Source organism: Cyclopterus lumpus, chromosome 3, assembly GCF_009769545.1.
Source record: "Cyclopterus lumpus isolate fCycLum1 chromosome 3, fCycLum1.pri, whole genome shotgun sequence".
Classification (NCBI taxonomy): Eukaryota; Metazoa; Chordata; class Actinopteri; order Perciformes; family Cyclopteridae; genus Cyclopterus; species Cyclopterus lumpus.
In genome coordinates, this window is record NC_046968.1 from 6,342,280 (window position 1) to 6,355,104 (window position 12,825).

Below are 12,825 nucleotides of genomic sequence, written 5' to 3' on the forward strand. Positions count from 1 at the left end.
CATTTCACTGCACTAAATCTGGCATTAATGATACTGGTACACCCTGATATAAAGAGCAAAGCAGACAAATAGAAATCCTTAACGCAGTTGTTTCTTCAAAGGGCCCCGCAGTCGTCAAACTGGGTTAAAAAGGTCAAATTAAATGCGTTTGGAGATGGCAGCAGGGACCACAGGGGCGCTGCAGCATCACCTTTTTCCAGCGCATTTCTTTGGTGCTTTGCATAAAAGCTTTTGACCGCTGTGTCGCCTGCTGTCAAATGCACCGATTCAAAGATGCAAAAAGAGAGGATGGACATTGCTTCCCTATCTCTGTTTGTTCGGAAACGCAGTGGTGTGACACACTCACCACAAGTGACCGGTTATGTGTGTGTGTGTTTGTGTGTGTGTGTGCATGTGTGAATTACATTTCTGATGTGTCTGGCTGAATGTGAAAGCAGTACTTATTCTCTTTGTGACAGCCCATGAATTGAAATGGCTCCCAATCGTGAAGCAGTACACCCACACACTGAAGTGGCACTGCAGGAAATCTGCCTATCAAGTCCTCAATGCAGCATTCTTCCGTCTCAAACCGGCTGCAATTCGCGGCGTCAGCCAGAATGTGGCGCTCTGCTACCCCAATGTACTTCCTCACTGTGTTGAAAAAGCAGAGCTGAAAACAACACGGGGAAGCGAGAATTGGGCCAATTAGAAGAAATTACACTAACAGAAGCAAAAGTACCACGTTTGTACAAAAGAAAGAGAAATGTTAATTGAGGATTAAGTGGCTTTGCAAATCACTGCCCTAACAGGCAAGAAGAAGACCTGGAGGCGAAAAGCCACGGGAGGTTGGAGGAACGTCTGCACCCAGCACTTCCTGTGTGCAGAATACCAATGAAGAAAGACAACACACAGGAAGCCTTTCAAAGCATCCTTTCATTCCCCGAGATTTCCACTGACCGCGGCACAAACAGCTGGGAGAGATAATGAAAAGCTGCATCTAAAAAGCTGTACGTTACACTTCTACAGTGGCCACTTACTGACAATACTCTGCAAAACTTTAAATTCACCAGGAGCAGGTCCCCGCACATGTTTATCGCTGCTGGGTTGGTGGCCTGAATAGTGGAAATGTAGCTGTTGGCGTCACAAAATGTGCATAGCAGATTTACTTTCACAGCAGGTGCTGTCATCCAGAGGGACTTAGCGTGCAGGTAGGGGTTCAGCAGCTTGCCACACGGCTTAAAGTGATACAGCGTGTGCCCATTGAATCTGGGATTAAACCTTCTGGAACTGAAAGGGTTCCTTTCACCACAGACTGCCCCATATAATGTCGTTAAGGGACGGGGATGAATTTGTTCATGCTTCTCTTCAAACAGTAATCACATCCTTATATGTACGTTGAAAGTGTTGTTGGTCACTGTAACTGCTGTTGCTGTGAAGCAATCCATTCCTAGAGTGACTTCTTCGCAAGCAATAGGGTTCAAAATCCAGAATCTAAACTTTGGGGCGAAGTCGCTATCCGTCAAATCAAAATAGTATCTTCCAAAGTTACAATTGTTGCAGTACAAAAGTTTCCTACAGAGCTGTGGTGGAGGGATCGTCCAACAATGAACTACTTTTGTACGAACAGGACTGAAAAAAGCTTACGTGGAACAAGGAGTGCAGATTTTGACCCCCATCTTTGCCCTCACATTAAGAAGAGGTCTCTTCTGGGATTGGTCAAGATTATCCTTCTTCTCATACTTCTATCCATTATGACTTTTGGTCATGATTTATGACCACCAACCCGTCTGCTGGATTTGGGAAATGCAAGAAGGACCGCCATAGGGGAAACGTGCGGCTTTACTAATAAGCCACATGCTGCAGAGGTACACCGCAGTTTTCATCAACTGCCACTGTGTCCAATGAAGGGAGTCTGAAGTCTGAACCGTGGTGATGGGATTACTTTGAGCTTTTGTTATAATGATCAATAGTCTAACATAGAAAAGTATTAGAATGAGACCCGGGTGGAAAAATACCGTATTTCCCTTCACATTCTTTGTCCAGACGGTCTCTTTAGGGCTCTATTGACACAACTCCGGCTGTTGCTTGTAACTGTGAGAGAAACAAAATGTCGTCCACAAAGATGTGCACACGGACTATCAGATATGAAGCAGGGAGAGAAGCCGCTAAAAGGAGGGCTATTTTTGGGCAAAGCAGCGATTTGCAAGGGGATACGCTTCAGGTTGTACGGGTGAGAATAACACATTGCAAAATGTAATTGCTACTTTCCCGTCGTCAGGCAGCTGTTGTCAACACAATGAAACGGCTGCGAGGGACGAGGCGAGGTGAGCAAAGGCGGGCCCGCAGCACTGGAGATGGTGGTGACTCCGAGATAAACAGATTCTGTCGAAGAAGAAGCGTCTGTCTGAGCTCGGGATTTAATATTCAGCACAGCGCCCGCTCTGACTCACAACAGCACATCCATCGGAGAGGCTGAGCACCAGGCAGCAGAAAGAGGCAGAGGGGAGAGAAGGAAAAAGTAACAGGTATGACAGTTCAAAGGCAGATGATAGACCTAGAGGGGAGCCTTGTTTGGTGTAACGGACATAATTGGGGCGGGACAAGATTTAGGGCCTAGAGGGGAGAGAGGAGTTAGGGAAGCGGATGGGACGGATATATAACAGGACAGGGTAGAAGATAGAAAGGCCTGGAGGAAGGAACAGAGCTCGGGGAGATGACAAGAAAGGAGGAATTGTTTGTTTAGAGATGGTAACATGGAGAATAGATGCTACATAACAGACATGACAGATGAGGGACAGAGGCTAGGCAGAAAACCAGGGTTAGAGTGACAGGTATGACAGAGGAGAGACAGAAGACGGGGAGGTACTAGTCGACTTCAAACAGCAAACATGCAGATGAGAGACAGTATCAGGAGGAGAGACGAGGGTTTGAGTGACAGATGTGATAGGAGTGAAACAGAAGTTGTAGGCGAGGATGTGGGTGGTGTCACAGGCATGACAGTACACACGGTGTAATCTGCTGTAGATGAAAGAAGCAGAGTGGACGGCATGGAAGTAGCAGCTAGCTAGTGCTGCGCTGGATAATCATGAAAGCAAACCTTTGAGTGAATAAACAGAAGTATGCACTGGACTGTAACTGCTACCTCACTTCCTAAAGCTTCTTTGCCCGGTGGAGACGCGTAACCATAGTCTGTATACAAGAAATGGATTTAGTCATTGTGATGTCACCCATTGTTTTTTCAACAGTCCTTTTGAAGCCTTGAGTATGGCATAATGGCCGACGCCATCTTGGTTTTTTTAATGTTTGCATCTTGGCTTTTTGCAACCAGAGGGAGGGAGGGTGGAGGCAACCGAACCGCTGGATAAAACATTTTTAGGCAACTAAAATATTACAATTATACTTTCATGAACTTGTAAACACACTGTGAAAGGGTTGAAGTAGTAAGACGAAAACAGGGACAACTCCCAGACCGGAAAACGGTGCAGTAACAACCTGTCAATCACAAGGTAGCCCCGCCCTAAAGCATACCCTGCTTTATGGTCTATTTTGCTCTAAATGTGACCATAATTTACCAAATGAACATCATGCTGCAAGACTTGAAACTAGCAATTGAGGTAACAAATCTAATGACAAATGGGGTCTTTTTCTTAAAGACCTCTCTACAATAGGACTTCTTTTTGCAACCAGAGAACGGACACATTGGCTTCACTTTTCAGACATGGAGGAAGCTGCCTGTGCGTAATCTATGGCAACCAAATATACATCATATTCTGTTTTAGCCGACTAAATAACATGTTAGTGGAATTTTGGACGCAACCTAATAATTCTGTCATCTCGGAATACCTCCACTCACAACCGATTCGGCAGTTTTTCCGTCCTGACGAAGTCAGTTTGCTACTCCACTGCTTTCATTCTTACCTTTCACAATAAAAGCCTTTGACATACAATATTGTCTAGCTTGGGTTTGGGTATGTTTGTGTCAAGGCCTTAAAAGAAAACGATAAGGGATTTTAAAGGATTTAGATTTGACGAGCAGACTCGCTGGTGTTCAGTTTTGATGAAATTCTATTGAATACCATCTCTTTTGTTGAGAACGCTGACTTATAATGAAAGTGTCATCAGGGATTGTTATGAATCCTAGGTTATGGATAGTGAATTTCTGTTTCATGACGCAACTGGGCTGCTAGTGTTACTGTTGAAAGAAAATGTGCTTTTTGTTCCAGCATCAGAATCAGAACTGTTTTTTCCCAAGTCCGTTACACATGGAAGGAATTTGACTTGGTGCAAAGGTGCATAACAATAAACAAAAAGCATTCCTCATAAACAGAAATAGTCTCAAACTTTTTACTTGCAGTAGACTGTAACTTAACATGACCACGATGTTTGTAGTTTACATAAGAAAGCCACGAGGTGAATAGGTGCAAAGACTATAAAGATGAAATGACTGATATGCATCAAGGAGACAAAGAAAAAAGGAAGGAACTATTTGTTGAACACATTATAGATATATGGTTGTTTTTCTTTCATAGGTTGAGTATCACAATGCTGACACCTATCAAGCTCATTATTACATGTATTTTCAAAAATGTGGCAATTCAAAAAAAAGAGAAAAAAAAGGCCATTTAAATCTGGTCTATATATTATTTGATGTCATTTTGTTTTATCTTTATTGCCATTACATTTTTTCCAATTGTGCTTGCTCTAGAAGTTTTATACGCACTTCCATATATTTTGTACTTCATTATTTCCACATCTTAATTATTTAAGAACCTTTTTATTTGTTTGCACTCAAACTGTTTATGTACAGTAAGGGCTCAGTAAGGGCTCAAAGATGAGCTCTTATTTCATACTGGGGCGACTTCCATGGAATTGAGATTGTTGTGATTATTTCTTCTGTAAATCCTTTTATCTGGAAAGTAATTTGTGCTTAAGCATGAACATTGCTACATGAATACAATTTGTATTATTTTCTTCCTGTAAAACAAAAGACTACCAACACATTTCAACCAATAATATCATGACACCCATCCATCAATCTGCAACTTTGAGCCACAAGCGAGGCGTGTCCATCACACTACGCTACGTCTCGTAACTGTCCAACGCTCACATATTAAATTCCACTGTACATCACGGCACATCAAAAGCTCCAACTTCCATTTCACAGGGACTTGAACTCGACACAGCAGGACGAGTAACCGTGACTAATGTGTGGCCAACATGCGTTACCTTGACCAGCTCCTTCTGAGGCCAGATCTGGATGGGCTCCACCTGCTGGGGCGTCTGGGTCTGAATGCCATAGGTGTTCAAAAACACCTGGAGTCTACACAAAGACACAGACATAACATTACTATTTATAATTGTAGGCATTTTACATGTAGCTGTTGGCGTTTTTATCAGCACTGGTGCCCTGGAGCTCATCGATGTCTTCCACGTCTTTACACCGGTCACATATTACGCACACACACATATTTATTTGATTGTTTGTTACTTTATTAAATGCTTGAATTAATTATCCATTCCATCTACTCTGTTGTTCTGTTGTTCTGCATCAGCTTTTGAACTTTACATCTACTGTATCTATCTAGATTTTTCCTTTGGAAATCTGCAGCTTTATGAGTCTATTAGTCCTGTTGATACATCTATTAGTCTTCAATTCTTGCAAACATAAAATGCATGTAAATAGAGTCCATTGTGAATCTTTATCCGTTACAAACCTATGCTGTTGAACCACCACACTGTATATCGGAGAGTTAGAAATGGAGCGCATTAGTGGACTGCAGTGAGAAAGATGATTCACGAGTCGTCCTAATGGGAATTTTCCAGCCGCTGTAATTGAAGCTACAGGTTAACAGGCTTCACAGAGTCATTTGACCTTGTTTGGCACACGCACACCCACGCTCTTACACATGTAACCTAGCATGCGCGCACCCACACGCATACTCAGAAGAGCATGTGCACAACAAGAAGAGTGATAGATGAGGACAGAGGTCAGGTGGGGCTCCAGCTTTATGAGCTCTAAAGCAGTGATAGACCTGGCCTTCAACATGTCCAGAGACTTACACACACACACACACACACACACACACACACACACACACACACACACACACACACACACACACACACACACACACACACACACACACACACACACACACACACACACACACACACACACACACACACACACACACACACACACACACACACATTACCTCTGGCTCTCTGCTACCAGGGCCACGTGAATCACCACGTCGTTCTCTATGGGACCCTGTGGAAGAGACGGAGGACACAGTGGTTAACATGTGGACCACATGTCTGCTACGCGTTGCATCACTGGTTACGTATTACATGCCATTATACATTTCTCCTTTGGCAACACCGTAAATGTACACTGGAACAAATGCCAGAGAAGCATGACAATTCTGATTGTTTCTTTCATAATTCAAACAACACAAAACTATTTGAAGAATATTTTCGGAGCAATCTTAAATATGCACATTTCCTGCTTTTCTAAATGTTCATTGAGTTTGTATGAGCAAGTCAACGCCGGTCTGAACCAGAACAAGAGCGTCCAGGTGAGCTGGAGCACTCAATGAGCCTTTTGTAGCTGTTGTTCTGTTGGTTTCGTTTCATGTACCATGAAGATATGTGTTACTTTTGGATATTGTATATGTACCTGTATCTCCAATAATAAAAAATACCGTTGAAGAAAATAAATCCGTCCAAACTGAGAGGAGCAGCTCGCCCACCCACCCTCAATATAGAAAGCATTATATTGGACCAGTCTGACAGGCAACCACAGGTATTTGTGACCAGTTTTTAGAGATTGTTTTTAGGAACACACAATGTTGGGCTGGGGGTTTGAATGCCACAGACAAGGTTGGTAATGGAAAGAATTGAGACATGGATGCTTTGCAGTTCCAATACATTCATGGAATGAGTTGACAATAAGACCAGGTAAACAGATATCGCATGGTAGCAGTCTTCGACTACACTACATTATGTTAATATATTTGGACACTTGCGTATTAGTGCTTTCTTAACATTGTGACACTGGGTTGGGCAATAAACACAGTGTATGTAGCTATAAAACTGCACACTGACTAACATAAAAGAGCAAGAAAAATAAAACCATTCATGTGCTACTGTGCTAAATGATGCTTTCCACAAGCCAAGTCTCCTCTGAATGAGGTAACATCAGGGAACTAAAGCGATAGAAACATGTGGCTCTTCATAACTGTGGCCTCGGTGGGAGCCTGTCAAAGCAGCACTTTATAGCACTGCAACTACAGCATACAGCCACTATTTGACAGAATGGGCCATCCCATCACTCATGTTGTCTGCAGGGAGAAAGCAGGGTGTGACACAACATGAGAGACAGGAGTGGGAACAAGCAGTCACTTCAGAGGTGCTCTCTGGGTAATCTCAGACCTTTTGGGCTTGTGGACAATCGGGGAAAGACAAGAGACATCACCGCTGTTGGTCTGGTAGTGCAGCACCTGAATGCATCACACGACTCCCATGCAAAAGAAGCAAATGTGTTGGAAAGAGACCACATGTTTACTCTTCTTACACAAGCCGGATTGGGTTTTTGGAACAGAAAACGAGAAAGTTATCTGCACCTGATCAGTACTATCTTGAGCAAAAAGACACTTTTATTTAAATAAATTCAAATGCTTTTTTTCACTACTATTTTTATTCATAGGTCAGGATAGGACAGATTTATTGTCTGTTAACAAGTCTGAATGTATTTCTTTTTCTTTTCATTTCTGTCTTTTTCCTTTCCAAGAGTTGCGTGTATTGTTATATTTATGTGCATGTAAATGTCTCTCAGCGCGCCTTTCATCTTCCCGTGCTTTATTTGTTGATGTACCATTTATATGTGTAATTTATATCTGTGTGTGTGTGTGTGTGTGTGTGTGTGTGTGTGTGTGTGTGTGTGTGTGTGTGTGTAAATGAATCGTAAGCAGAGAATATCATCCTCATTGCACTGACTGACAGTCTATTCAGGGTCATTTAGGAAGCAGGCAGCAGCTTGTGACTCACAGGAGCAGCGGCCTTTCATCTCGTTCTCATTGTTGGAACGCACACGCACACACACACACACGCACACACACACACACACACACACACACACACACACACACACACACACACACACAGACAAGCAGACAAGCACTGACACCGGCATGCACAGATGCGTATTCAGTCACAGAACACAAAGCCAATGAACAATGCACACACACACACACACACACACAGACATACACACACACACACACACACACACGCACACACACACACACACACACACACACACACACGGAGATCTGGGAGCCATTTTGTTTGGTCGATAAGAGACGGTTTTAGCCAACAACCTCGTTATCATCAATCAGAAAGTAGAAGGAGAGCAGAGAGAAGAGGAGGCTGAGTGGAAAAAAACCACACGGCTCAACACAAATCTCCCTGATGAATGGGGGAGCAATGGCATCTAAAATGCTGCAATGCAACTCTCTCATTAGCGCTGGTCTCAGAGCAGACAAAGGACTCATTTGGCGAAGGAGAAAATATGGAAATGCATAATGGAGACACGGTAGGAATGTGCTCCCTGTCACTTTCGCCCTCTCCTCCGTGCACCACAGTCGAAACCTCGGCGTCAGGCGACCGTGCAACCGCAGAGAGGAAGACGAGATGAAATGTTCCTTTTAACTGTCTTTTCAGAGGCACACGTCGGCGCAGCGTGACGGAAACGACAGATGTGTCATTCCCCAAAAAGGGTGTGTGCCGCAGACGGCCCTAAAGGTCGTTACCGAATCCTATCGGACCCTGGGTGTGCACACTGGTCTGAAGTCAGCACACCTCAGGCCAAATCGAGCAATTTAAAGCGCCGTGTAGCACTCTCTGGAATTGGATTTCAGACTAATTAATGAAAAGAGAGAAAGAGAAGAAGAAGAAAAAAAACTTGGATTAAATGAGTAGCAACTGAACACAGGTAATTAAAGTTATGAAACTTTAACTACTACTTATTGTAATACATAGTATGAACGGAAATGAACTATTAAGAGGGAAAATGTCCAAACAGGGAATCAGACTTGATGGAAACAGACATGTTGTTGTGACCCTTGCTCTATGCAGTACATTGCTCTTGGAGCACATATACATGTGAATACAATCTCACAAAGAAACGCGCTATCTGGCTCTTTCTATGCCGTCTCCACCTACACATTAAACCTCCACACTAACCTACGAACACTATAGTTGAAGCTGCTTCTCCAGAGGGATTCTCATGGAAACGGCGAACTGCAATAGAAGGAGGCCAAGGCGGGTTGAGGGGGGTCAAGTAAGCCATGAGAAAGAAGTGCATCACTTCAACATGAAATAACCACTGGAATGCACTTGACATCACAGGTTGATGTTCTCTAACAGAGTACAGTATGTATCCAAAGGGGAACTTGGCTGGCGGCGTTGACGGCTGAAGGGCAGCAGATCATTGATCTGACTGAAGAGCTACATTTCCTGTGACATGGCAAACCAGAAAATGTAAAAATACTGAACAAAACATCCATAAAACCCAAATCCCTAAAAGGTAAAAAAAAGCTTGGAAAACAAATTTTTCTTGCAGAACTTCCCCTCAAAGATTCTCCATTCAAAGAAGAAGAATTGAATAGCTATAACAACTGAAATCCTTACGATTCATTGTAATTGAATTTAATCCAAATCAAACTCAATATAAACTGCGCAACATAAAGTAAATATTGCTTCATGATGTAAAAGCAATAGTTCAATAATCTGTGAAGTATATCACTCTTAGCTCAGATTGTTCCTGCATAAAACCATGAAATTGTGTTTACGCTGCGCTACAATGTAAACAAATGAGATATAAGATGTTAATTAGTGAGCTTAAGGCAGGTTTTGTGAAATGTGCACAAAGCCAGGCTCGCTGATAAGATAAGCCGTTGACTCTCACCACTCTCATCAGAAGCGCTCGAGATATAAAACTCAGGATACGCTACTTGGCAGCTGCCTGACAAAGTTATTGATTAGCTATAGTGAATATAGAGCAGTGTTTAGCAGCAAAAGAGACAGATCATTTGCCCCGGGGGGGGTTTGTGAAAAAAAAGTGAAGATTGGATTTAAGTTCATGTGTTGGAGGCAAACACGACTCAGAATGAATCCTAAAGCTGCTCTCTAACGGCTGGATGTGTGAAAAAGCCACGTTTCGCTAACAGCCTCAATATATCATGATGGTCTTGTGTTCACAGATTAAAAAAAAAATTTCGTTCAAAAATGTTAATGCAGGCGGAGGCATTTCAATTCTTAATGACTTCAACAAGTTGAGGTTTTGTATTTACAAGACTTGTAGCAGGGCCTGTAGATGCTCTGATTCATAGTGCAATACGTTTTTGCTTCCAGTTTTGAGCGCTCTTCTGAGCTATTCTTGCAAATGCACTACACAGAATATTAAAGACGTGTGTGCCTGGAGGGAAATCCAGCACACCAGGTCAGAATATTGAATATCCAAACAGTGTACACAAGAGGGCACGGGGCAGAGAGCAGAACTTGTGCTCAGTTAGCCTGAGGTTGAAGGGGGAAGTACAACAGGATCATCTTCTCCTGGCAGGCGAGGCGCTACAAGCCCGTACAAATGCACCAATCTCTAATTAAATCACGGAATACCACCGACTTTTGCCTCCACGTTCCTCCGCTGACTTGCTATGGAAATAAGATTCATTTATTCATGAATAAATCAGAACAAAGCTCAAGCAACGGAAGTATTCAGTATTAACTCGAGAGCATTTGTAGAAGGAGTGTTTAAAGAAACCGATGCAGTTCAGACCCTGTTGGTTAGAGCAGGAGTTGGCAGGTGGCTGGACGGTCATTACAAACGAGAGAGCTTGAAACATGGAAATGAAAGACAATAGAGGCTGAGCAAGACATAATCTTAAAAGGTTCACGGGTCCCCTTCTGCTCCCACATGGAGCATCCATATGGTTGGTCTAGTTTGGTCCAAACCAGGTCACGTTTATCTTGAAGTTAGTTTACCATCAGCTTGATGAGGCTGATTGGATCGGATATTTTTAATATCGTAAAAGAAAAGAAAAGCAGTGAAAAACCAAACAAAATAATGAATTAAACATACTGTGAGTCGTCATTTGTTTAGTCAAGGCTTCCTCCTTTCTGCATTTCTATCTGGCCACCTACCACAGTCTCAGGATTAAGGGCCTGTGAAGTGGTTAAGTATCCTTATCTTTATCCCTGGTTCTCACTCCCGTAATACAGCAAGGTGCTAGTGTATGCGCTGATATCTTATAGACCTGAGTGCTGTAATGTAATTTACCCTGATTGATAATGACCAGAGCTTGTCATTTTGAGCATATCTCTCCACTCTCAGCTTCCTCACTTGACTAGTAGCCTAATGCTAAAGCTAACTTTAAAATGTCCCCCTTAACGTATCAAGCATTAATAGGAATTCTGCCATTAAAGAATATTTAAACATTTAGGAAAATATGCTTTTCCCCCCTGCGCCTCATGTCTGTGTGCCAAATAAGAAGCTACTGCCAGGATACCTTAGCTTAGCATAGCTTAGCATAAAGACTGGAAGTGGAGGGAAACTGCTAGCCTGGCTCTTTCAAAGGTAAAACAAAAGTATTCCTCTTGGCCAGGCGTATGGATTTCCTCAAGTTCACCGCAAGAAGTCACTCCAATAAATAGTCCACTTTTCTACACTTCAGTTGATTAAATAAATAGGATAGGGTGTTAATCATTGAATTGCTGGAAGGTGCATTTAATAACCTTTAAACAGAGGCAAAGAGTTGTTTCCCCGTGTTTACAGTCATTATGCCATGCTAAGCTAACCTTCTCCTGACTCATACTTGGACTACAGAAATCACAGCGGTATCGATCTTCTCATCTAATTCCCAAACAAGAAAAAAAAACAACCAAAAAACATTTCATTGTCCCCTTAAATGTCAAACTGCAGAGGCATTCAATGGTTAACAGCATCGAAGAGTATAAGTGGAGCTCAGTTTGAGGTGAGACCCCAGTTTATTTAGCTTGAGCGAGTTGTCAGATTAGTGGCACATCGGGACACTGATTAAAAAAGGTAGATGCAACCCAAAATGATGAAATGAGACAAATGTGTGGCAGCGCTGCAAAGCAGGTGAGACGTGCAGAGGGCAGGTCTAGAGGCAGGGAGGAGTGCCCGTATTGTCTTAGTGGTATTTGTCTAATAACGCTGTCTGTCTCCACCGTGTGTGGGTGCATGTGCGTACCAACCTCCGGCACTTCTCTGTGACAGGAAGAACAAACACTAAACTGTTTACCTACGTGTGTGCACCAACAAACACGCAGATTGACTAATGAAAGGGGCACATTATTAAATAGAGACGGATGGCCCACATCTGTCGACGGAAACCAAACAAATTAGAATTAATAACTCCTTGGCTCTTCATCTCGGCACGGGGAGAGAGTTGAGGTCTGAGTTGAGTTGAGATCTGTAATGCCACCGAAATCCACTTTGCTGTTTTAGTAGCAGTTTGGGTCGTTTAGGACCGTAAATATAAAAGCGCCTCCGAGCGAGGGCTGCAGAGTCAACTGCTACTGGGCAGTTACGACACGGAAACGAATAACGTGGCGTCTGTTATGGTAAGAAATTAAATAATATTCAAATTAATACAAATGAATAATAATAAGAGCAAGGAATCCCAATCCACACGGACAGGATTGTGGAAAAGGGGAATAAAGGAAGTGTTGAGATGGGACAAATTGAGACACCCTGTTGACAAGTGCTCCGGAGCGTTTCCAGCCGCAGGACAGACCGCCGTCCTGCCCCTCAGAGATACG

At 42.9% G+C, this 12,825-nt stretch overlaps 1 protein-coding gene across 3 annotated transcripts in view; it reads right to left on the minus strand.

Moving 5' to 3' along the window:
- phkb (phosphorylase kinase, beta) overlaps positions 1 to 12,825 on the minus strand; it is an 85,050-nt gene that overhangs the window by 16,430 nt on the left and 55,795 nt on the right. For all 3 annotated transcript variants that reach the window (XM_034560668.1, XM_034560684.1, XM_034560678.1), the window contains 2 exons: positions 6,195 to 6,250; positions 5,206 to 5,299 (listed from right to left, as the gene is read on the minus strand). In XM_034560668.1, coding sequence (XP_034416559.1) covers positions 5,206 to 5,299; positions 6,195 to 6,250 — 150 coding nt within the window. The remainder of the gene's footprint in view (positions 1 to 5,205; positions 5,300 to 6,194; positions 6,251 to 12,825) is intronic.